Source organism: Vigna unguiculata, chromosome 6 (genome assembly GCF_037176805.1).
Source record: "Vigna unguiculata cultivar grain cowpea cultivar isolate G323 ecotype 2 chromosome 6, ASM3717680v1, whole genome shotgun sequence".
Taxonomy (NCBI): domain Eukaryota; kingdom Viridiplantae; phylum Streptophyta; class Magnoliopsida; order Fabales; family Fabaceae; genus Vigna; species Vigna unguiculata.
The window spans coordinates 30,200,143-30,224,762 of NC_140797.1; the positions used below are offsets into that span (position 1 = coordinate 30,200,143).

General features: G+C 31.9%; 1 protein-coding gene and 2 pseudogenes across 5 annotated transcripts; 1 reads left to right on the forward strand and 2 right to left on the reverse strand.

The window, feature by feature from the left end:
• Positions 1-2,686, reverse strand: LOC114188454 (uncharacterized). 4 transcript variants are annotated; one of them, XM_085674474.1, is made up of 5 exons: positions 2,523-2,686; positions 2,161-2,430; positions 1,483-1,779; positions 440-666; positions 1-363 (listed from the first exon to the last, which is right to left on the reverse strand). In XM_085674474.1, exons 4-5 carry the CDS (start codon positions 603-605, stop codon positions 110-112), a joined length of 420 nt encoding a protein of 139 aa, XP_085530600.1. In that variant the 5' UTR covers positions 606-666; positions 1,483-1,779; positions 2,161-2,430; positions 2,523-2,686; the 3' UTR covers positions 1-109. The 4 variants fall into 4 exon arrangements, with proteins under 4 accessions (XP_085530600.1, XP_085530598.1, XP_085530599.1 ...); XM_085674472.1 differs by having other exon boundaries at positions 1,483-1,801; XM_085674473.1 differs by having other exon boundaries at positions 1,483-1,805.
• On the reverse strand, positions 1,505-2,648 carry LOC146885762 (cell division cycle 20.1, cofactor of APC complex pseudogene; annotated as a pseudogene).
• Positions 2,687-12,406: 9,720 nt separating the features above from the next.
• Positions 12,407-20,268, forward strand: LOC114188455 (uncharacterized; annotated as a pseudogene). The gene is made up of 12 exons (XR_014995728.1): positions 12,407-12,788; positions 13,318-13,391; positions 13,461-13,596; positions 13,702-13,790; positions 13,872-14,025; positions 14,121-14,305; positions 14,842-15,002; positions 15,104-15,199; positions 16,389-16,510; positions 17,063-17,164; positions 19,246-19,442; positions 19,805-20,268. The product of XR_014995728.1 is annotated as an uncharacterized LOC114188455 (transcript).
• The last annotated feature ends 4,352 nt before the right edge of the window (positions 20,269-24,620 follow it).

The following is a 24,620-nucleotide window of genomic DNA, read 5'->3' on the forward strand; positions in this document are numbered from 1 at the left end:
TGTCTATCAATCGAGAATGTTATATTAAGAAAAGTTAGGAGATTTGTGCATAAGGACACACATGTAAGGAGAAAAAAAAATGTTACTTTCTAGAAAAGGAAAAGAAAAACTAAAATGGAAGTCTCCCATGAATAGTGCTATTCCTATATTTCATAATTCCCCTGTAAAGAACTTTCCTGTTAGTAGGCATCATCTTCTCTAATTTGGGCTCATCCCTCTCAACATTCTCCATCTCCCAAAATTGTTCAGCCTTGATTCGTCCTACCCTTGTAGTAATCATTCTATCACCTCTACCATAACTCATCTCTTCCAATGCTTCTTTTGAAAATCGCACCTTCTTATTCGCTTCATGTTTCTCCGAGCCTTGCAAACATTATAAAAGGGATTTAGAACTAAAGTGAAAAAGAAAATGGTAGTTGAAAATTGAAAGAAATGGTACCAAACAAATTCTTTTGGCCGTGTGCGTATAAGATACCACCCATTTGATACTCAAATTGCTTCATGAAGTTAGATAGCATACGTTTATGGACTTGTTGAACCAAGATGGCCATGCTTCCAGATACAGCAACCACAGCCATCAACCCTAATCTCATTGACTTCTCCATCTTTCTTTTCTCTTTGTTATTTCACAGTCGAAGTTTAGGATGTAAACATAGGCATCTGTGTCTGTCATCCAAGAAATGAACATGCATACTGGTAGGTGAGAAGAAAGATAACCAGAATAATTTTGTGTTGAGGTAATGAAATGATAACGGGAAAGAAGGAATAGAATAATGAAGAAAGATATATATATATATAGTGAACGTTGTTTGTTGGTGCTTATATATGGAACATGTAAAAGATGTACTTTAGGTAGGAATGGATGATCTCCACAGCACAACACAAGAAACATTTTTGGCTGACTATTTTAACCACGAAAATCCAACAATGCACTGATGCCAAGTTAGGAAAGACTTTAAACAGTGAAATTGAAGAATGTTCCTTTCATAATTTGCTAATTTTGGACCCAAAGTGTGGTGGATGGATTTATCTTTGGGTTTTATTATCTTAAATCTACCAATTTCTATGCAGAAGGAGTGTCTCCAATCCACCATTCTGATATATTATTTTAAGACCGGTGAATTTAGACAATACTAAATTTAAACCGAGTCTAATTTATTTTATATTCTTTTTGTATTTATCAATATTTTTGTATCTCTTTCTTTTTTTTTACTTTGCATATATATACTATTCATTGTTAACAATGTTCGTTGTGTGGCGGGGCTCTCAAATCACAGTAAAAGTAGAACAAGAAACAAGAAAGATCAGAGCAAGAATAAAATGAAAAAAACCAGTCACACTTATTTATTTATGATTTATTTGTAACTAATATAGACAACAGCACCCATTTATATAAATACATGTATGTTTGAGTTTAACAATATAAATTTACAAAGAAATAAAAGAATGATCAGGATAATGTTAAAAAGCTAAATATTTTACATTATAACCTCTACGTGCATCTTCAGCAAATACGATTGACAAGAGCAAAGGGCTGACTATTGGTTTTCGGCGCTGGTTTGGAAGGCTGTGGAGTTCCAAAAACATTCCAAAATCTGAGAGTCTCGTCCCCTGCTGCAGAAGCCACAGTGCACCCATTTGGACTTTGCGCCATATACAACACCCTAGAGTTGTTGTGGCCCTATGAGACCTCACTCTCACATCATTGTTAACGATTCTACCATCCATCCCTCTTATTGTGAGGATATGATTGTTCCAAGATAGTGAACCCATTCGTGCCTGATGTCCACCTCTTAATGTTCTTACTTGCAATCACCAAATCAAAACCATAACATAATGCATAGAAGTTTTCAATAACACAAAACAAAAAGTATAACTTTCATATACGAAGACCTTGTTATATGTGACTTTTTTGAAGTAATTACAGTTTGATTTAAATATTATGACTAATACTGTGTCATTCATTCAATCATATATACGCCATCTTCAGTTCCCAAAGGTTGCGATTGTTAGTGTAGAAATTGAACCCAAATAACTATCAGAAAAGAAAAAAATTTCAACTACACGACACTATACAAACCTTTCACAAGAACATTTGCAATGTCAATTAGCCTATTCAAATAAAATTTCACAAAAACGCTTAAAAGGAATCAAATTTACCATCCTAGAAGAATGAGAATCCCAGAGCTGGACATGAAAATTGCTCCAACCAATGGCTAGATGGCGTCCATCGAGAGCCCAGGCAACACTTGTAACAGGACCATCTTCCTCATCCACAGTGACAAGTTCAGCGGTGGAGTTATCATCGGCATTCAATAGATACACACTGTTACCAAGGGTGATACTAGGAACATTGCCGCAACCCCAGTCCAATAGGTTCAAATAAAAGTCATCGAGTATATCAGGAGCATCCAACGTTCTCTCAGAACTCTGATAGCCATTTTCACAAATAGTTACAACAGAATTCAATTTTCAAGAGTCCGATCAGAAAACACGCAGAATTTCGAACTCAATTAACATACCTGAGGACTGTGATGCCTGGGCTTAGGGATTTTGGATGGAGGAGGAGGCGAAAGGATTCACTTAGGAATGAGTTCAACCGGCGTCGGAGGTTTGTTCTTGAAGGCCAAAATTCGAGTGCGATTCATGTTGAAAGCCTCGGCGACAATGGCGGACCACAACAGTGACAAAGGGTCATGACTAGCCAAAATTTATTTTATATATATAATTTTAAAGATATATTTTAAAAATTTAATATTTTTAATATATTTTATGTATTTAATATTCTAAAATGAATTAATATATCTATATTTATATTTATATATAAAGAATTTTTCGTTGTTGTCCATATTTATTTTTTAATTTTATCTTTTAAATTTTTTTAAACTAAAAATAATTATTTTATTAGTATTATCTTTTAAGTGGTCATTTGTTTAATTTAACCATTTTTTTTTAAATTTAATCATTATAAATGAAAATTAATTATTATAAAATTATATAAATTATTCACATTTAATTTTATAATTATAATAATAACAATCATTATATTTTTTTATTATTATAAAAAAATAAATACAATGTTTTTAGTAGTTTATATAAAAAAAGTTTGGAATTACTCTTTCAGTTCATATTTTCGTTTAAAAATATAAGTTGATCTTTTAATGTTTTTTAGTCTTAATTTAGTTCTGATTTTCAAAAAAAAAATGGTACAATTTGGTCATTTTTTGTTAAATTTCTTGAATCATATCAATGTTTTCTCATCAAAATTGAAATTATAAATAAGAGGATATTCTGTTTCGTTTGTGTAATTGACATAATCCTAGTGTCAATTTTTATCTTCTTCTTGGCATTCAGGATCACTCACTTGTATGGATTTTGGAACAAGGCTTTCGGTCTACAATTAGACACAAAAAATGGAGATTAGTGGTAAAATTATATCAATATTGTTATGAATTAATGATTCTCCATTGATTTGATACATTTACTCATATGATTGATACTCATATGATTCATTACTCTTTATGTAAATATTTGTATTAACTAAGTTGATTTGTTTCCTTGGATTACATATTGTATCTATAAATAGGACTTTTCCTATCAATAATAATATACAGATGATGTGTTCTTTATGTAAATATTTGTATTAACTAAGTTGATTTGTTTCCTTGGATTACATATTGTATCTATAAATAAGACTCTTCCTATCAATAATAATATACAGATGATGTGTTCCTTATTTTCTATTCTCTATTCTCTATTGTTTATTCTCTTCTCTATTATTTATTATTCTCTATGTTATTCTCTTTATTTCATAACACGTTATCAGCACCATGCTTCAACCAATTGAGGACTAGTGGAAGTTTTTTCTCTCTAACGACACTGTTTTGCGTGTCTCAATCCAAGCTCTTTCTAATCTTTTCTCAATTTATAATTTTACCTTATATTCTTCCTCTTGTGATAAGAATTGTTTGACTTTATCAATTTTCATCTCTATTTTATTATTTTTATTTTTATTATGACGATGATTATTATTATTATTTTGATGATTATTATTATTATTATTATTATTTTATGTGTCAGTTCTAAACACGCAAAACGTTGCAAAATTTGGATTTGTGACCCTTGATATTACAAGGAATAATTCCTTATATTGGATTTTAAATGTTGAAATACATTTAGATGCAATGGATATTGGGATACCATTAAATAAAGAAATAAAACATCTAAGCAACTAATTTGCTCATGCGACAAAAATATTGTGAAAAGAGATTTCACAAATATTATGAGTTTATTTCATGCCTATATATGGTTGGCTGGACAAAGCAATAAAGCTTTTGATGAAAAATCATGAGATCCGCCTAATATGCTCCATTCCCATAAGTGAATGCAGCAATAAATATTATGAATTTATTTCATGCCTTTGTATGGCTGAACAAAGCAATGAGTTTTTGATAGAAAATCATGAAACTTGTCCAAATTGGTTCTGCTTCATTTCCAGAAGTGAATGCAGCAACATTTGATTTATATTTTCATGATCGTGATCGTCATATTGATTATGGACATGGTTATAAAGACAATTTCAAAGACACATTTTGTCACTATAAGTGGCACAATAATATGAAAAAGGGAAAAGGAAAATGTGAAAATATTGACAAAAAGATGAAAGTATATATTATCATTACGGTGGTAAAGGCCATTTGAGTTGTACTTATTGTACACCAAAGCATCTTACAAATAATGAGAAGAACATGAAAACACACATTGCTTATGAATATGGTGATTCTAATTATGGCCATATGGATGCTACTCATCTTGATATTATTATTTTCTTTGCTAAAGCAAATGGAAACATTGATCACTTTATTGATTATGAGAGTGTTAAAAAAAATCTCATATTGATATTTATGTTTATATAAAAAACGAATGTCTGCACTAGTACCAAAAGATATGTGTCTTATTGATAGTGCAACAACTTATACAATTCTCAAGAGTAATAAATTTTTCTCTTTTTTGATAATGTGAGACATCAATGTTTGTATTATTTATAGTACTACAAATATATTTGAAGACTCTAGAAGAGCTATTATACTTCTACCAAGAAGTTGAATAAGAACTTATTAAGTTTCAAGGATATTTGTCTAAATGGATATTATATTGAGACAAACAATGAAAAAGATGTGAAATATCTTTATATCTCTATGATTGAGTTGAAAAAGAAAGTGTATTGGAGAAATTATCAACATTCTCTTATAGTTTGTACTACAAGTTTATTAGTACAGTTGAAATGCATGTCATGGTAAACCAAAAGTTTACAAATTTAAATGATTGTCTTGTTTGACATGATCAGTTATTATGATGCGAAAAAAAAGGGTTGAAAAACTCATGTGGACACGTTTGAAGCGTGGTAGACCTATTGGTTCTAAAGATAAAAACTCTTGAATGAGAAATGGAGCTAAAATGCAAAATGACCTAATCGAAAAGGTTGAAATCCCAAAAGATTCATTTGACATAATGTTTTGGTTCCAGAAGAACCTTAAGTACCTGAAATTGTTGAAAATGATGAGATCTCAATAAATTATGTCATGAATCATATAATAGTGGAACCAAAATGAAGTTAACATTGACAAAACTTTTACTTATAACATAGCGATGAATGCTATAAATGACAATGAGGATCAATAAGCAATGATCATTGAAGATTGTCGGCAAAGAAAAGATTGACCAAAATGAAAATATGCAAAGAAGCATAATTATATTTGCTTGCTAAATGAAAGGTTTTTGGACATATAGTTCGCACACCTAAAGTTGTGAAACCCGTTGGGTACATATGGATTTTTGCGCAAAAATCAAATTAAGAATGATGAAATTTTTAGATACAAAGCACAATTGGTTGTTCAAGGTTGTTCACAAAACCTTGTATTGATTTGTGAAAAAACATATATATTCACTAGTATTGGATGCAACAACATTGCAATATTCAATTATCCTAGTTGCACAACAAGGTTTGCATTTACATCTAATGAATGATGTTACAACCTATTCGTACGGTTCTTTTGAGAATCATATTTATATGAAAATCCCTGAAGGATTTTATTTGCCCAACAAGACAAATTCTAAAGAGGGTTATTCAATAAAATTGAACACGTTCTTTTATTGATTAAAGAAATCAGAACGTGTGTGGCATAACCGTCTTATTGAGTACTTATTAAAAGAAGGATATAAAAATGATCCTATTTGTTCTTGTATTTATATGAAAAGATCCAAAAATGAATTTGCCATAATTATTGTTTATGTAGATGACATAAACATCGTTGGAACTCCTAATGAGCTCACAAAGGCAATTGATTACTCAAAGAAATAATTTGAGATGAATGATCTTTGAAGGGCAAAGTCTTATTTGAAATTAGAAATTGAGTATTTAAATAAAGGTGTTTTTATACGTCAAGAGGCTTATATAATTAAGGTGCTTAAAATGTTCTAAATGGACAAGTCATGTCTATTATGCACTCCAATAGTTTTGAGGTTGTTAGATGTTGATAAAGACTCTTCTTAGACCTTAAGAAAATGATGAAGATCTTCTTGGTCCAGAAGCACCATATCTTAGTGTCATAGAAACACTAATGTTTCTTTCTAATTATACTCGATCTAATATTGCATTTGCTGTAAATTTGTTAAGCAAAATATAGTTCTTCAACTACAAGAAGAAAATGGTTTGGAGTAAAACATATACTTCATTACTTTAAGGGTACTACGAATATGAACTTATTCCATCCAAATGATTCAGATTTAGACCAATGGGTTATGTATATGCATGTTATTTTACATATTCTCACAATGTCACAATGGTTGATCACAACAAGATGTTTGTTCACATGTGGTAGCATAATGGTTTCATGATGGTATATGAAACAAACCATAGTAGCAACATCGTCTAATCATACAGAATTATGAGAAAAGTGTTGAATATGTTTGGTTAAGGTCTATAATTCAACATGTGCAAGAAACTTATGACTATCCCCGACAAAAATGGAATCAACAACCATATATGAAGACAATAGTGTATTGTTCGATTGGTTCAATTGAAAGGATGATATAGATATCCAAAAATTCATTCATCTGAAAATATGACAGGTCTATTTGTAAAGTTTTTGTCAAGAAGAACTTTTGAGCAAATGACTCACGAGTTCGGACTTTGTCACCTTAATGATGTAAGTTTATATGAGGGGAGAAATAGAATATGTGATGAACAATATTGTATTAAAGAATACATAATGTTGTACTCTTTTTCCTTTACTAGGTTTTTTTTTATCCCAAAGGGTTTTTCCTATTAAGGTTTTAATGAGGCACATTCTCTTATGACTAATAATATCTGACTATGTTTATTCTGTGATGGAGAGAATGAAATGTGTATTTGAGACTAAACTAATTTTCTATTAAAGATCCAAATTTAGACTTAAAAATTTAAATTTATAATGACTAATCATTAGTTGAGCCGGCGGAATTGGAATATATATATATATATATATATATATATATATATATATATATATATATATATATATATATATACTAAATTGAGATGTAAACATATGAAAATTTGAGAGTCATATTACAATATGTATTAATGGTCATAAAATTATAATATGAAATATTATGAATGTTAAAATTTTTTAGAGATTGTAAAAATGTGAGATATAAGATATTAGAGATATGTTACAAGAAGAACTTGTTATTTTATTTTATTCATATACTTTATTTTTCTCTCTCTCTCTCTCTCTTTCTCTCTTTATATATATATATATATATATATATATATATATATATATAAATGTATTAGAGTATAAAGTCAAATGACTTTACGTGATATTTTCTGAAAATAAAATTACAAAATTATTGATCCGAGACTTTTTTTTCTTTCCAAATGCGGATCTAGGCAGGATGCAGACTTAAATGAGTGCAGACTTGCGAACTTAAGCAAATGTTTATTATATATATAATTTGTAAATTGATGTAATGTTTAGTCAACATAGAAATTTCAATACTTCCTGACATCGAGACACATACATCACGATGAATCTTCGATAAATATTTTAGGGTGTCAAAATATTTACATAGAAATATGCAAAATTTTGGAGATGTCAAATATATAAAATATATTAAGTTATTTTTGAAACAAAATTAACTTATTTATTAATTTATATAAATATAAAAAATTTAGGGGCAGTACCCCTTATCTCCGAATGAAAGTCCACCCATACATACATATATCTAGGATGAGATTAGAGTAGTTCGATCGCGATAACAAGTGAAATAAAAAATTCACAAACAACAAACTTTGACAAAATATGCTCTAACGTATTACTTTGATGTCAGCTTAAAAAGTTAACTTTAAGCCTAGTTCAATCTTATAAAACTTTCTTATAAGATAAAATTTTACACTCACTTATATACCATAAATAATTATTATTTTAATTTCAAAATTTAATGTACACAAATAGTTAATTATAGTTATTATTTATTTACTAAATATTGAAAGTTTGTGCAATATTACCAATTAGTTATTTCATGAGTTTTTACGTTGAATCTAAATTTCATTTAACTATTAAGCTTTTTTTCAAACATTTACTATTTTTAATATTTGATAAATTAGTTACCTTATTATGTTGTATTAGCGTTAATTAAGCATTGTGTTAATTAAGCATCGTGTTCGTTGTTTTATAATCTTTTAGAATGTATATAGTTTTTAGATCGATTATTACCGTTATCTACATAGAATATTTATTTTTTTTAAATATATGATTTATATCTATAGTAATTAAAAATCTATAGTAAAAATATAATTGAAGGGATGGAATTTTCAAGATATGCAATCCGTTGGAAAAGAGCAAGTCTTGTTGATAAAGTAAAAGAATTAAAAAAACATTAAAAATTGGCCAAAACTGATTTTGTAACTGAATACCATAATTTAAAATTAATTTCTTATGACAAACTTGCTTTTAAAACTAAATACCATAATTTTAAAATTTGCGAATGAATGGAAAATAAAAACTGACATTTATAAGGGTAAATTTTGTTATTAATATGCAATTAGAGTTTTGTGGTATAACAATAATAAAAGGTTAAAGCACATAATATTAATTTTTATTTGACTTCTTAATTAAATAAAAGTTTAATATTGTAAATTTATGAGACTTTAAGTTAGTTATTTTTTTTATTTATAATATGCATGTATATAAAGGTATATTTAGCTTTGTTAACAAATATAAATTTATTTTATATGTCAACTTAAATTAAGTTACAAATATCATTATTTTATAATACAATATTATAAATAACACACGGTAAGACCCACTTTAATTTTTTCCTAAAATTTAAGGGTCTCTCTTAGTCAGTTGGGCCTAAGGCTAGTCCATAGGGCATCCCAAAACCCCTAACCCTCTCATGTTCTGCCCACTTTGCAAAATCAGTCATCTTACTCCTCTTTTTCCCTCAAACAGTGCTCTGCTAGGGCTCGAAGCTCATTCAGATTCAAGTCAACTCAACCTCATTCTCTGTTCCACCTCTTGAGTATGCTCCTGAAGCTGTTGGGTTGGTTGCCGTAGGTGCTTGTGCTTTCCACTAGCATCTGTCCAGGTGAGGGAAGCTAGGATTTTTCATGCTTTTATAAATAATGTGTCTTTTTTTGTTTCTGTTGGGTGCTCTTGATAATTTGATGTGCTTTTGATGGTGTGAAAATATCGGTGTATTGTTTCTAGATGGATTTTTGGCTTTGCATGCGTGAGAGCAGATGAGATCTGCTATGCTCGCCTAAGCGAGTTGTTTCTCGCCTAAGCGAGTTGTTTCTCGCCTAAACGGGAAGTTCTCGCCCAAACGGGAAGCTCTCGCCCAAACGGGAAGCTCTCGCCCAAACGGGAAGCTCTCGCCTAAGCGAGAATGGCAGTAACTCGCCCCCTTTTAGTTTCGAGTGCTCGCCCCCTTTTAGTTTCAAGTGCTCGCCTGAGCGAAGGCCTCTCGCTTGAGCGAGATGGGCTAGCTTGAGCGAGAACTCGAAGTACTCTCTGTTTTCAATCTCGCTTAAGCGAAAGTTTTTCGCTTGAGCGAGAGACCCTGTTGCCTAAGCGAGAGCTCCTTAGCTTGAGCGAGATTAACAATTGTTAAATGCTTGTATGCTTCCATGATTGATTTGTTTATTCTTTTAAAGCATGAAATATGATGCCAACATTTTATACAACATGCTTGTGTTTTCTTAAATTTATGCTGTTTGGGATTTTGTGTTTTTTACATGTTGAAACCATTAAAAAGCTGTCAGTTTAGCTTAAGCGAGGGATTTTAGCTTAAGCGAGAATTTCTAGCTTAAGCGAGACCAGTCTAGCTTAAGCGAGAATTTCTAGTTTAAGCGAGACCAGTCTAGCTTAAGCGAGATCAGTCTAGCTTAAGCGAGAATTGCTGCAGAATTTTAATTCCTTACTTTAACTTGAACTTGTGGATTAATTCAATTACTTTTAAAAGCATGAATTGGGCGAATGGGTATGAGTAGAATGGTTTATGGTCTGTGATTGATAAGTTTAACATGACCTTGATATGTGACTTGTATGAGATGGTTGGTAATCAAAGTGGCATGGTGTCGGTATGAATTACACTTCTATATTCATGAATTGGGAAGGATGATTTGGAATGGATTCAACATGGAACATGTATGAGGATGGATTATAAAGGTTGGCATGAGATTTATAAGCATGATAAACATTACTGTTTGTTTGAATATGTATAGTATGTGGTCAGTACGTAATTCCTTGGAATCTCTAGGTGAGATTTCAGGGTCGTGCTTTAGTGGTCGGGACGTAATTCCATGGCCCCTGTTAGTGGGTGTCCATGGTGGTGCCCCATCTATATAATTTGGTAAGGATTTAAGGTAAGGATTGCATCCTGAGACTCTAAGGAGTCAGTTAGTCTCATTTAGAGCGAACTGACTCTTGTGGTGAGAGTAGCAGAGGCCTGAAACTCATTAAGGGCTAACCTTGTGTGTGGGGGATTGATTCATTGTAACACTTGTAACACATAGCTCGGGGGTGAGTAGCTCGGGGGTGAGCAGAGGTATCCACCACAAGTGCAAGCATCCGCTGAATCCGACCAGGTTATATGTATTCGGATGAGTCGAGTCGAGTCTTAGTGTATTGATTGGAAAGTCATAACATGCTTGAAGGATGTATGCATATTGGACTGTGAAAGTATATCTGATTGCATGATAAAATCTTTTTGGCTCTAGCTTACCCTTGCTTGTTTGATTGCCTTGTATGTTGTTCTTCTACCTTTGCGATGATCATCAATTTATTGATGAGAGCAGATGCGAGAGGTACTCGAGGTCAACAGGAAAGAGATGATTCCGCTGCATAGTCTACCTGGGCTGGACTTCATGTTTTATTTGGGCTTTTCTTTAGGGCTAAGGCCTGTGTATTTTATTACCCCTAAGACTTTATTTCGAATACCGGCTATCTCTTACTCCTTTTGGGTTGTAGGCTTTGTAGTGAGCTTTAGTATTTCCTTCTAAGTACCTTGGATAACTGTAAGGAGCGACTTTATACTCCGCAACTTGGCTCTTTATATTATCCGGTGTAAGATTTCATTTAATTATTTTATTATTTAAATGGAATGTTACACACACTGGTGTAGAGAAAAAAAATAATAAAAAATTAAAAATATTTTTTTATAATTTTTTTAAATCAATTTTATTTTATAACGTCTTTAAACTAATAAATATTTTAATATTTTAATTATTATAAAATTTTATTTATATGTAAGTGTATAGTATTTTTTATTTTTTATATAATATTTTTTATTTAATTGTTTTTTATATTCTGATTTAAAAGTTATATAACTATATTTTTTAATATTTGACATTTTTTATATTAAATATTTGATAATATTTTTTATAAAAAATAATTAATATTAGAATCATAAGAAAACAAGTATAAATATATGTGTTATCTAAGGTAAATGTGACCAGTTGAATATGAGAATCAGGATGGAATGGATAATAAAATCTGTCCTAAAATCTGTGCCACCATGTTTTCCTACCATTCTAATATATATTAAAAAGACTTTATAACTTAGATATAAATAGAGAAATCAAACATATATGATAAAAAAATTATTATAACACTTATTAATTTTTAATTTTATAGATTTAAAAAGAAAGTAAAATGTTTACTGAAATAAATAAAATTTTAATAAAATAAATAATTCAAATGTATAACATATTTATATTTATTTTATAGAGAAATAAAAAATTTATCTTTTTTATTCATTTAAAATCTTAAAATTTTGACCGCTGCAGTGACGGGTCACAAATAGGAGGGAAACGCAACTTTTGGTTTTAAACTACAAATAAAAGAACATGAAGAATGAACTATTCATTTTCAACTAGGTACCGCCATGTTCTCTTCTTTCCTCTCATTCTATCTTCATCTCTTGCTTCTGATTCACCTTTATTCAATTCAAATTTGAAAACCTAAGCTATCCTTCTACATCCCCTCTCGCTATTGGTCATATCTGCTACCACAATTTTCAACACACGAAACTTGCTTATTGTGCAATTTGTTAATTCTATTGCATTTTTTTTTCTCACTGAATCTGCACTTAGAGATTATCTCGATGATGCTTGGTTGGTAAAAGTGCTCATAGAGGAACCAGACATGGCAAAGGTGGCTAAACCGAGTTCTCATCGAATTGTTTCGGGGCCTTTGAAAAGTGGACCTATGGTTAAGAAGAAGACACCTTCCGAACTTAGGGTTGGTTGCTGAACTCGTGATTGGATTTTCATTCTAGCTTTCAATCTTTGTGATTATTATAATGGGAGCCATAATTTAGTTCATTATCCATGTCCGAGTATGATTTCTGTTCTAATTGTTACATATTTTTGTTGGTATATATGGTTACATGTTGTCCATGACCGAGTATGATTTATGGTTTAATGTAGTGCATTTTGCTTGGCTTGGTACATGCTCTCAAGGTGTTTGCATTATTTAGCTAATGTATAAATGTATAGATGGTTGTGTTGAAGCAAACTTTAGAATTATAGTTTGTGACAAATTATATTACATCTATATTATTCATCATGTAATTGTATATGTTCATTGCTCGTTTCAATTGAGCCTTCTATGTTGATGCTGCACTACCCCACCGTTTATAGTCATAGCACATTTAAATTTAAGATTCGTACAGCAATATCCCTTCCTGTCCATATACATTGATAGCTAGCATTTAATTGTAGCAGAGCAAAAATGTAGTTATCACTATCATACTGTAAATCCTTGACAGGGGGAGCTATTGAAACGGGCAAGCTTTCTGGATAATAATGCTGGATCTCCACCTTCCTTGGCTGATCCTGCTAAGTAAGATTCTGTTTCTCTTTCAATCTATTATTTCATAATTTGCTGAGAACTTTTGATTTATGTTTGCAGGACCACTGAGGTGAGCAATGGATTAAAAAGAACAGGGTTGTGGAAGCCCCCTAGATACACTGACACACGGGTTAATGAAGTATTTGCTGTAAAAAAGCCCAAGTTTAAAATTGCATCTGGAAAGGAAAATTGAAAGGTTACTATTTCTTTTGCCCGACTTATGGCTCATTTAGTTTATTCAATTGACATCTTCATCTAATGTTGTTGATACTGAACCATGAAATCTTGTTACTGTGCTCAGGAAAGTCCATCCTTTGAACAAACAAGTAATCTGAAGAATCTTTCTGTTTTTTCGACTTTGGAGGCTAAGAGACAGCAAGAAAATTTCTGGTTTGCTTCATAGTTCTGTTGTTTACTTGATCCCATGATCTTGTTTTACCATTGCTGATCTTGTTCCAAATTTGTTGTCAGCTCAGAGACTTCTGATGTGTCTACTCAGACTGGCAAAGATAGTGTCTTACAACCTTGTCAAACATTTGAAAAGTGCAGTCAAGGGAGATTTCGCAGTGTTTCTGAACTTTCAACAGCAGTGGATACATTTTGTGGCTCAGGTGCCATTGATTTGGTATACAAAGACTGTGTTTGACCCTTCTTCATCTATTTACTTGCACTTTAGATTCTCGTTATCAGGTTCTCAATACCAATAATAATAAATTGTAGGGAAAAGCATTAAGAGGACTAGCTGCACCTGAAGAACATGATGCTAATGACAAGACTGCTGATTTTGCTGATGGACACCCTGTTTTAGGAAATTTGTTATCTGAATGCACTTTACCTGGCCAGAAGGTCCCTTTGGATCTTACTTTAAAAAGCAGTATGCGAATTGTATCGTCATCTGTGAACTGGTGAGTTGTAAGTGCATATGATGGAGTAATTGCACCTGACCGAATTAAAAAACTTTTGGACAGGGATTTGTGGTTTATATATTGAAAAGATGTGGTATTTTAGGTTACCTTAATTGTTTTATAGAAGACAATTTGATTTTATGCTCAATGCTGATAGATGCACCTATGGGTAAAACATTTTAAAAAAACATGATGAGGTAGAGCTATATGGCAGGATTCTCGTTTCATGACATTTCAGAAATTGATAAGAAAAATGTTTGCATTTGATGTTGTAATAGAGTGTTGTTGATAGAAATGCATGTGATATATAATTTCAAGGTTTTCATTGTTTGTATAAACCAGGATAGTAAATGCTTGTATAATACCTTTTTATTTTTTTGCCTAGGTAACTATGGTATGCTAACTATTCTCTTCAGTTTTGCTACGTATTTTGAAGTTGCAGCCCCTATTTTTATGAGTTTTGTGGCAACTATCCTTGAAGTCCATTTTTGTCTTTTCTGTAAATGCTATTTTGACTTTCAAGTTTCATGATATAGGTCAGTTATGTGTGGTACCATGCCTCAGTTATCCTTCCAGAATAGTTATCTCAAGAATCAAAATGTGAGAGGTTCCTATGGATTACATTCATGGATGTATCCTCAATCCATTCTACCGCCTTCTCTGATATCAGTCTTGAGCTCATCAACATCAGATGGAGGTTGTGAATCAGTTTTCAGCATGCCAATTTATAGTTTCTTCTTTCTACTTTTCCTTTCTCAATTATCCTTATGTTCTTTTCCCTGTCTTCTCATGCAACAGAATTGGATTTCTTAAGGAAACGACAAGTAGCTTGGGAAGAATCCTTCCGGGACCTTTATTATATGCTTCGGAAGGACATTTGTGGCCTTTTCTATGGTAATTGCAGAATATATTAATTTCTTTGATGTCTTTTCATATTGTCTTTTCTATTCTGGAATTTCATTTGTCTGCTTGTGAGATGTAATTTAATTTGTTTATGCTTAAAGAACAGTTTTTTGTTTGTTTTGAAATAGGTTCTTGACTTATGGTATTATTGATGCATACTTAATTTGGTTATTGGTTGAACCTTCCAACTTCGTTATGCATTATTTTCAGTGTAGTAAGTATCGTACGATTCACATACGAATCGTACGATACGAAACGATTCAAGTACGTAGCGATACGAATCGTGAGTTGTATCGTGTTTACTCGTGTATCGTACTCGTATCGTACGATACGAGTCCGAATCGTGCAAATCATGATTCGATTCACGATACGAATTTACTCTAATTTAAAATCCTAATTTTTCCCTCTACATATCTATCCCAAATTGAAACCCTAATTTTTCCCCTTTTATTTTTTCGCACATTGAAACTTATTAACGTTAGTGTGCTTGAAAACACATTCTCCTTCTTGCCTTTCGTCATCACGTCATCTTTGTTTGTTGTGGTGGTCGCACAGTGGTGCAGTGTTGGTTGTGCGGTGTTGCGGTGGTGGTTGCATGTCATCTCGTGCATGCCTTTGTTCATTTGTTCAGTGGGTTTGAGCTTCTGCGTTTGTAGTACAGTGGTCACACGGTGGTAGATCTTGGAGAGGATGAGGATGAATTATGAATGATTAGAATAGAATGTATTTTTGAGGTTGTTTAGGATACAAGGAGCAACAACACTTATTTTTTGGATGGCTATAAAACATAATTTGTTTAGTAGCATGTAACTATAGTTCAAGGAATCTTTTGCAGCAACCACATTGTTTTTTTAAGGCCATGTTGCTGAAATTGTTAAACTTTGTGGTAGATACACATAGATATAACCACTCTATTTGACTATGAGATTGTTTTGTTATTAATTTTCTCTTTGCATATTTCTATATCTTATATATTTAAGTATAAACTGCATCTTTTTAATGTTTATAAAATGTTTATGAATTGTACGATTCACGGTACGATTCACAATTCAAAATTTAAGCTCTCCGATACACGATACGATTCACGATTTAACTACCATGATTATTTTATATTAGAACATTTGTCTTTATATTGGAATATTGGATGTTGAGGTTGTTATTTTTTCTTTTTATTTTGTAGTTTGCACTGTTCAGTTTGTGGTGATGTTTACTGGTGGTGACAGTTCTGGGAAATCCAAATGTTCGTGCAATGCTTATATCTCTCAGTCAACCCAAGGTTTAAGATCATTGCTAAGAGAGTATGTAAGCTACTCATATTAAGTACAGTATGTAGTTTATTTATGAATTACTAATTTTTCTATGGTTACTCCTTTTTGTTTTTGATTTTCTTTTTTGGGTGGTGATGTGGGGAGGTGGTAATGTTTACCTAAGGCAAGGAGTGATATTTCATTGATGCCATACTTCTGATTTTGAGGAAATTTTTTCGGTGAAAGTGATGTTGGTAGATGTGAGGCGTTTTCTTTTATTTTTTAACTAGGTTTTGTAGTTTCCTTCTGCCAATAGTATCTGATTTTAAATGGATCATTTCAAGAACCATAACCAGTAACAACCCAACAGGGGATGTACTTTATCTATGACTTTGCTACTACTAGCATTTGGACTTCAAATGTAGTTTTCCGTATAAGTACTCATGTTGTTTTATGGCTTTTGTCTGTACTGTTTGTTCAGCAAAACTTCTTTATCATTGCATTGTTGTTGTTGCTGTTATTATTATTAGAAAATTATATTTTTGGCATTAATATTTAATTTGTTGATGATTTCTGAATTTTATTTTGGTTCTATATCCTTTATTAGGATGTCTGTTTCTCTATGCCTTTTTGCCATTCGAAAGGGGAACAGGTTGCAACTGAGGATCTAGTTGAGCTGTCAGAGATAGAGAAGCAAAACTTAGGACAGGTTTGTATCTGTATGCTATTTATGCAATGCTTGTTTTCCTGGTGATGTTTGTATTAATATCTGAATGATGTAAATGAACAGTTCCTTGGTAGCATGCTTATTGTTTTTTTATTCTATTGATAAATTTGTACTGAATACTGAAATCAAACTTCTGTCACTTTTCGGTCCTAGTTAGCATTAACTTAACTACTTGGAGTTTAATTTATAATTGCTTATTGTTTTTTTTTTTAATTTGATTGTTTTTACAACATTCCCACACCTGACAATTAGCAAATTCCCAGAATAGTTTCATAATAATTTCAGCACAATTATGGAGTTACAGTTATATCTAATAATACTTAAGTTTCAACATATATTCTAAACTAATATACACAATTCACATTAATCTTCTTGCTTGTTACACTAAACATTACAAATAAAATAAACACATATCAAAGTCATAAGTTGACATACAAAAATTAATAACTTTAAACTAAATGAGTTCTAACCTTTGAATATAATACTTTAAGTTGTTGGCCTCTAGGCTTACTCACAATTTTAATGAAATTTTGGAAACATAAAACATATTTTAGTTTTTATAACTAAGTAGATACATAGGTTATTGAAAAAAATTAATACTTACTCTTGTAACATATTTTTCAAAGCAGATGGAATCTTTCTATGGAATAAATAAAACCATACAATCGTGCATTGTCTTGGAATGATGACACATAGTTGCCAATGATATCTACCGTCAATCACAAGTACTTAGCAGAAATAATTAATAATACTTCATAAAATATTACTAGAAAAAAAAAACATACGCATCAATATATGGCGCAAAGTAGATCTCTCTATTTGACTCAACCATCCATGTTTGCAAATAAAGTTTGATGTGGTCATGTGAGTTTCCTGAAGGTTGAATGGTTTGAGGTTCAATGAATCCATATACGGCAGATCGACCTTAGTCCACAATGAATTATAATAAATCTACATACATAAAATAAAAATTAATGCAACAATAATATTAAAAAATCAAATACAATTAGTCCAATTTTACAAATAACAATAAATATAATTTTATTTCGTAATTTTACAAATATTATTATAAAAATTCAATTAAAAAAAGAAATAGGCCAAAAAAACTAAAAAAAATAGTCTAAGATAAATTATAATTGCAAATAAAAAAATACAAGCAATTACATACATACAATGAAAAAGAGATAACAAGCAAAATAATCTCAAAACGATGCAAATGGGGATGAAAACGCATAATATTCGGTTGAAAACGTCTAAAATCAATCCACAATCAAATATCAACTAGTTTGGTGGTGAAAAATGTTCGAAACTCACCTAGAGGAGGTCGGAATAATGGTCACCGACGGGAAGGATCGCGAAACACTGCAAATGAGGATGAAAACGGAAAATATTCGGTTCAAAACGCCTAAAATCAATCCATAATCAAATCCCAACAAGTTTGGTGGTGAAAAACGTTCAAAAATTACCTGGAGGAGCTTGGAATGGTGGTTGCCGACGAAGAAGCTTTGCGAAAAATTGGTGGCGCGACGAAACAATTAGGGTTTATGCGTTTCGTGTAGAGAAAACCCAAAAATTGACGTCGGGGCTGCGCGGTCAGACGTTACTTAACGTCGGTGCAGAGGGGGTCAGACGTTAAATTAAGTCGGGGCAGAGTGGGTCAGACGTTAAATTAAGTCGGGGGCAGAGAGCTCAAACGTTAATTTTTACATAACGTCGGGGTACTGTGGGTCAGACGTTAAATTACGTCTGTGTTGGAATGGGCAGACGTTAAAAAAGTCAAATAATTTACAAAAATGCCACCGGTCATTTTAACGTGGAACTTTTTCTAGACGGACGTTATATGGGTGACGTTATAGGGTTTTTTGTGTTAGTGACTAGCTGCTCTAATTTTCAGATTTGTGCATTAGGGCAGGACAGTGTCAATAATGTGTTATCTTCTAGAAAACCTCAGTGTAGGAATCCATATGCAATTTAAATTATGTGACCAGTTTGTTTGAAGCTGCAATAATTATTTTTTTATGCTAACTATTTAAATAATTAGAATTCATATACTTTTGCTTCAGATTAAATGCACGGAGACAAGAAGAGCTGAGGACATTGCCGCATCTTATAATGGATCTATATGGAAATATGGGGAGTCTATACAAGGATCTTCAAATGACCTTTGTACCATTGAAATTAAGGATGCTCTTCTTCCACCTTGGATTATTTGTCGTATTTGTGCATTGATGTCTTCTGAAGGAAGAAGCTTTGAAGCAAGGTATGAATAGCCTCTATTTGGAGATTTTTTTTGCACAAATTTGAACTGTTTCCATAGTATAATTTCGTGTATCGGTAATGAAGCTTGTTAATGGTTTTGGTAATGAAACTTTCTTGGACGTGAATCATAAAAGTTGGGTATATATCCAATGAAATTTTATAAGGATTTAGGACAATTAGGCTATTTTGGTTTGATAAAACGTTTTCATCTTTTCCTATTCTTAGAAATTTGGCAATTGTTGGAGTGAGAAGAATTTCATGAATTTTATGAGCGAATGTCATAAATTTCTACAGCATAGTCCAGTTGTACATTACATAGTTGTTTGAAACCTAAAGGATGTTTGTTTATCGAATGCTTTACAGTTTTGCGACGGATTTTAACTCAGTTGGATTGAATGTTGCCTTGAAATCAATTTGTGAGAAGGTGAAATCTGAAGCTGTAGTAGATAGTGAAAGTGTACAAACCCAAATAAATACTTTTGGCATTCCAGAAGCTTTAGTGACTCCTCAAATGTGTTCATCTTCATTAAAAGGCGTAAGGTACAGTGATGGTTCTTATAAGGTGTCTTTATCCCCTGCCTAGTCTTGTCAAAACAAGGAACTTACATGTATCACGTTAATTTATTAAATGGCTACTGGATCCTAAACTCTCCAAAAAATTAATGGGGTGTTGTACTTCTAAATCCAAAACTACTGGAACATCTTGTCAACCAAAAGTATGTAATATCCATGCCAACTGTGAGTAGCAAAAACTATGGTCTTGAGTTTCAAATTGTCGACTACGAATTGGTATTGTCTGTATACATACATTCAAAAGTTTTTCGTAATCACATGCATTGCCAAGTTAAGTCAACGCTACAAATTTACGAATTCGTGCTCATTGATCTTATAAGGATTCAATCAATCAATGCGGAAGCGCAATTTGTTATCACAGCTTGAAACAATCTTATGATTATTTTAATTATCTGTTCTGAATAATTGTATAAAAGAATCTTGGAATTTTACCCATTAGAAAATTGATGGAGAAGATGCAAAATTTCTGGCTGCTTTAAATATCATTTTGAATAAATCTTTATTTATTTGTATGATTTTCATGTCAATCCTTGATAGATGTCTCCAATTTGTCATGCATTTGAATTAAGTCAGTTTGATTTAAGGTTGGATTGCCTTGACTTAGGTCACTATAATTAAGGAAAAAAAAGTTTGTTTTCAGATTGAGATGTTATTTTATATAAAAGCTAAAAATATAAAACTGATAAAGCAATCATATTTACATATTTTTACAAAAAAGAAAATAAGAAACAGGATGTTTGAGAAAAACCATTGCAAGCTAACTATACAAACAAAATATTTAAATTGTAATCTCCTAGAAAACAATTGCAAGGCTAACTATACAAACTAAATATTTAAATTGTCATATCTCGGTAACAATACTAATTTGTATACATGTCGTCAAGTCAACAAGAGTCATAATTTTCATAGACTAACAGTGTTATTGAATTATTGAATATTGGCCATCGTGATGTCATGACGGAAGCTGATAGCAGTTTCACAGTACGTCATCATAACAAGGTGAAGATGTATCGTATTTTTCATGGTGGTCCATGACGATCGCTTTGGGCATGACAGGTGATGATGATGGAGCGATTTTGGTAAAAAAATTGGACAGAATAAAATAAAAAGGCTAACATCTTGAATAGAGGAGAAAAGAAAAACAAGAATGTGGGAAAAATAAGATGACATTCAAAATCAAACTTCAAACTTGTAATATGCTTTATGTTTTGATTCATTTAAAAATTGGACCTGGCCTACTAAACCTTTATTTACCTAACATGCAAGATCTCTTCCCTTAGTATTATACTCTTTTACCCTAACTTCAGTCACCTAACGTGAAAAAGGCTTTTCCTTTCTTATTTTACTTTTTTATCCTAACTTTAACCACCATTTTTATTATTTAAAAATTGGGCCTGACCCACTAAACATATATTTAATCTAACCTATATGCACTCCTTCATTCTTACTTTATTATTTTATTTAGCACCAGTAGTTATTAGTTTTTAACCTAAAACTTCCTGGTCACGTAACTTCTTTCCTAGCCTGTTAATGCATCAATTGTCACTACCAACCACTGTAGCCACCGCCAGTCGTCGGTTGCCGACAACCATCGGTCACTACTAGCTGTCGGTGGCCGCCAGCCACAGATCATTGCTGTTGTTGTCGTTGCTAGTCACCGCAAGTCAGTTTTTTTTTTTCATTTTTTTTCTACTTGTCTATTTTGACTATAATTATTTTGTAAAAAGTATACTTAATTTCCAATAACAATAATGACCAATGATAAGGATTCTTCAAGAACATCTCATAGAAGTGACTCAGGTTGGAAACATTGTCATTCGATGGATGAATCAAATTTAAATACAACTATTTGCAATTATTGTGGGAGAGTTATGAAAGGAGGAGTACTTAGCAAAAGAATATCTCATGACAAAGAAGGACAATGTTGTTGATTGCACGAAGACTCCGAAAAATGTAAGAGAAGAACTTTGGAAATTATACAAAGAATCCTGGATATACTACAACCAATGATAACCATAAGAGTGAAGATGAGGTTGAAATTTTCACGGCTAGTAATGATAAAAGGAGAAATAGTGGTGGAAGAAAAGGACAAATGAATATGTTTTGTAGAAATCTAGCTTCTATAATAGAGAAGAGAAAAAAAAATGGAAAAACTAAGGTAAGTTAAGATCAAAGAGGCATGTGACAAAAATTTAAAGGCCTTGATTCATCAATATATTATTCGATTTTGGTATCAAGCAGGTTTGTCATTCAACCTTGTGAGGTTCAAAAGTTTTCAAGATATAATTGATGTCATATGTGCTTATGGACCTAATTTACCCACTCTTAGTTATCATGAAATAAGAGTTCCACTTCTTAACAAGGAATTTCACTACACTAAGAAGTTGTTGCAAGATCATAAATTGCAATGCAGCAAACATGGTTGTTCTATTATGTCAGATGCATAGACTAACCGAAAACAACGATGCTTAATTAACTTTTTGGTGAGCTCCCCTGTAGAGACAATGTTTGTTAAGTTCATTGATGGTTCAAACTTTGTGAAAATAGGAGAAAAACTATTTGAGATGCTTGATTCCCTTTTGGAGGAGATTGAAGAAGAAAATGTTGTTCAAGTTATAACAAATAATGGTAGCAATTATGTGTTGGCTGGTAATGTTAGAAGAGTAAAGATCCCATCTCTATTAGACTTCTTGTGCTGCCCATTGTATAGATTTGATGCTTGAAGACATTGGAAATCTTCCTTTAATAAAGAAGACAATTCAAAGAGGAGTTAGTCTTGTTGGCTTTATTTGTAGCCATTCTAGTACCTCGAGTTTGTTTAGACAATTTACAAACAAAAGGAATTAATAAGACATCTTGTTACAAGGTTTTCTACATCTTATTTATCATTACAAAGGTTGAATCAAGAGAAGGAAAATTTGAGAAAGATGTTCACTTATGATGAATGGAGAAATCATAAACTATCTAAGGAAGCCAACGGAAGGAAGGCTACAAAAATTGTTCTTATGCCTTTATTTTGGAATCAAGTAGTATTTACTCTTAAAGTCATGAATCTTCTTGTTCATGTGCTTCGTTTAGTGGATGGGGAAAGAAAAGCAACTATGAGTTATATATATGAAGCAATGGAAAAAGCCCAGGAAATAATAACGAAGTCATTCAACAACGATGAAAGTAAATACAATGATATATTTACAATCATTGATAACAGATGGACATGTCAACTTCATCGTCCCTTGCATGTTGGTCACTTTTTGAACCTAGAGTTCTTTTATTCCAACCCAGACATGGAATATGATTTAGAAGTTACAAATGGATTATATGAATGCATCAAGAGGTTGGTGCCACGTAAAGACGTGCAAATTTTTTTTTTTTAAATTGAGTTGCCTCTTTATAAGAGTGCAAATGGACTCTTTGGTTATGATTTTGCCAAAGAGTCAAGAAAGACCACAACCTCAGGTGAGACACTTACACACTTTGTAAATTGTGCTAAGATATAATGATTACATTTTAAGTTACTTTCTTTGATTGTGTAGCTCAATGGTGGAAGAATTATAGACATGAAACTCCCAACTTACAAAAGCTAGCAATTAAGATTTTAAGTTTGACATGTAGTTCATCGGGATGTGAGCGAAATTGGAGTGTTTTTGAGCAAGTAATAAGACATGACCCATTTCATTATTATCTTACTTGTAAAGTCTAGATAGAAATTAATTCACATATTACTTATTCATAATGCATATTCATTCAAAGAAAAGGAATAGGCTGGATAACAAAAGTGTAATCAACAACTTGTTCAAAGATATGATATTAGAGATGGAATAGACCCTATTCTATTGAATGACATTGATGAATGTAAACAAGTGGTTAGTGAGAGAAGTTGATGATGATAACGATAGTGAAGATGGAGGTAATGAGTTGGTTTTTGATGATGATCCCACCCTTAATTGGGAAATTGTTTATGAAGCTTTAGGTATTAGAGAACCAATAGTTTATACATGGAGACAAACAACTTATAAAAGAAAGCAACCATCAAATGGTGGTATCGTTATTGTATCTTCCCATGCTTCTAAGAAAGGTTTAGGTGCAACTCCAACTCCAACACAACCCAAGAAAGGTAAAAAGAAGACTCAGAATCAAGTTCAAAATGAATTGCGTGATAGTTCTACACAAGTGATACGCTACAATCATGCTAGTCCACGAAACCATGTCAAACCGACCAATCCTCTGAAAATGCTCCTTGCAGCCTTTATGTCCCCAACAATTGAATACATATGAAGAAGGGAGTTTTGAATGAAAAAATTAAGTTCAAATCCATGCTTAACAATTTGATTGTGTGCTTGCATTCCAATAGGAGAAGACTCAAGCTGAGTACACACTTTAACCAAAAAAGGGAGAGTGATATTATCAGGTATGACATCAAAGCATAGAGCTTTGATGTAATAGTGAAAAGAATTTTGTGGGTATTGGTTGGTGGAACAACCTTGGATGAGAGCATTGTAGATGAAAAGGTTGGGACATTTTATTTGGGAGAAAACTCTTATGGTGTGTTTGGATAAAGTATTTTAATGAAGCAATTCATTTTTTTGAAGAATTTAGATTTCTTTGT

What these genes read in the sequence shown, in the direction of transcription:
- LOC114188454 (XM_085674474.1), bottom strand. Translation starts at nt 605, where the DNA reads ATGGAGAAGTCAATGAGATTAGGGTTGATGGCTGTGGTTGCTGTATCT. An exon ending in CGGCCAAAAGAATTTGTTTG is followed by an intron (nt 364 to 439) that starts GTACCATTTCTT and finishes AATGTTTGCAAG; the next exon opens with GCTCGGAGAAACATGAAGCG.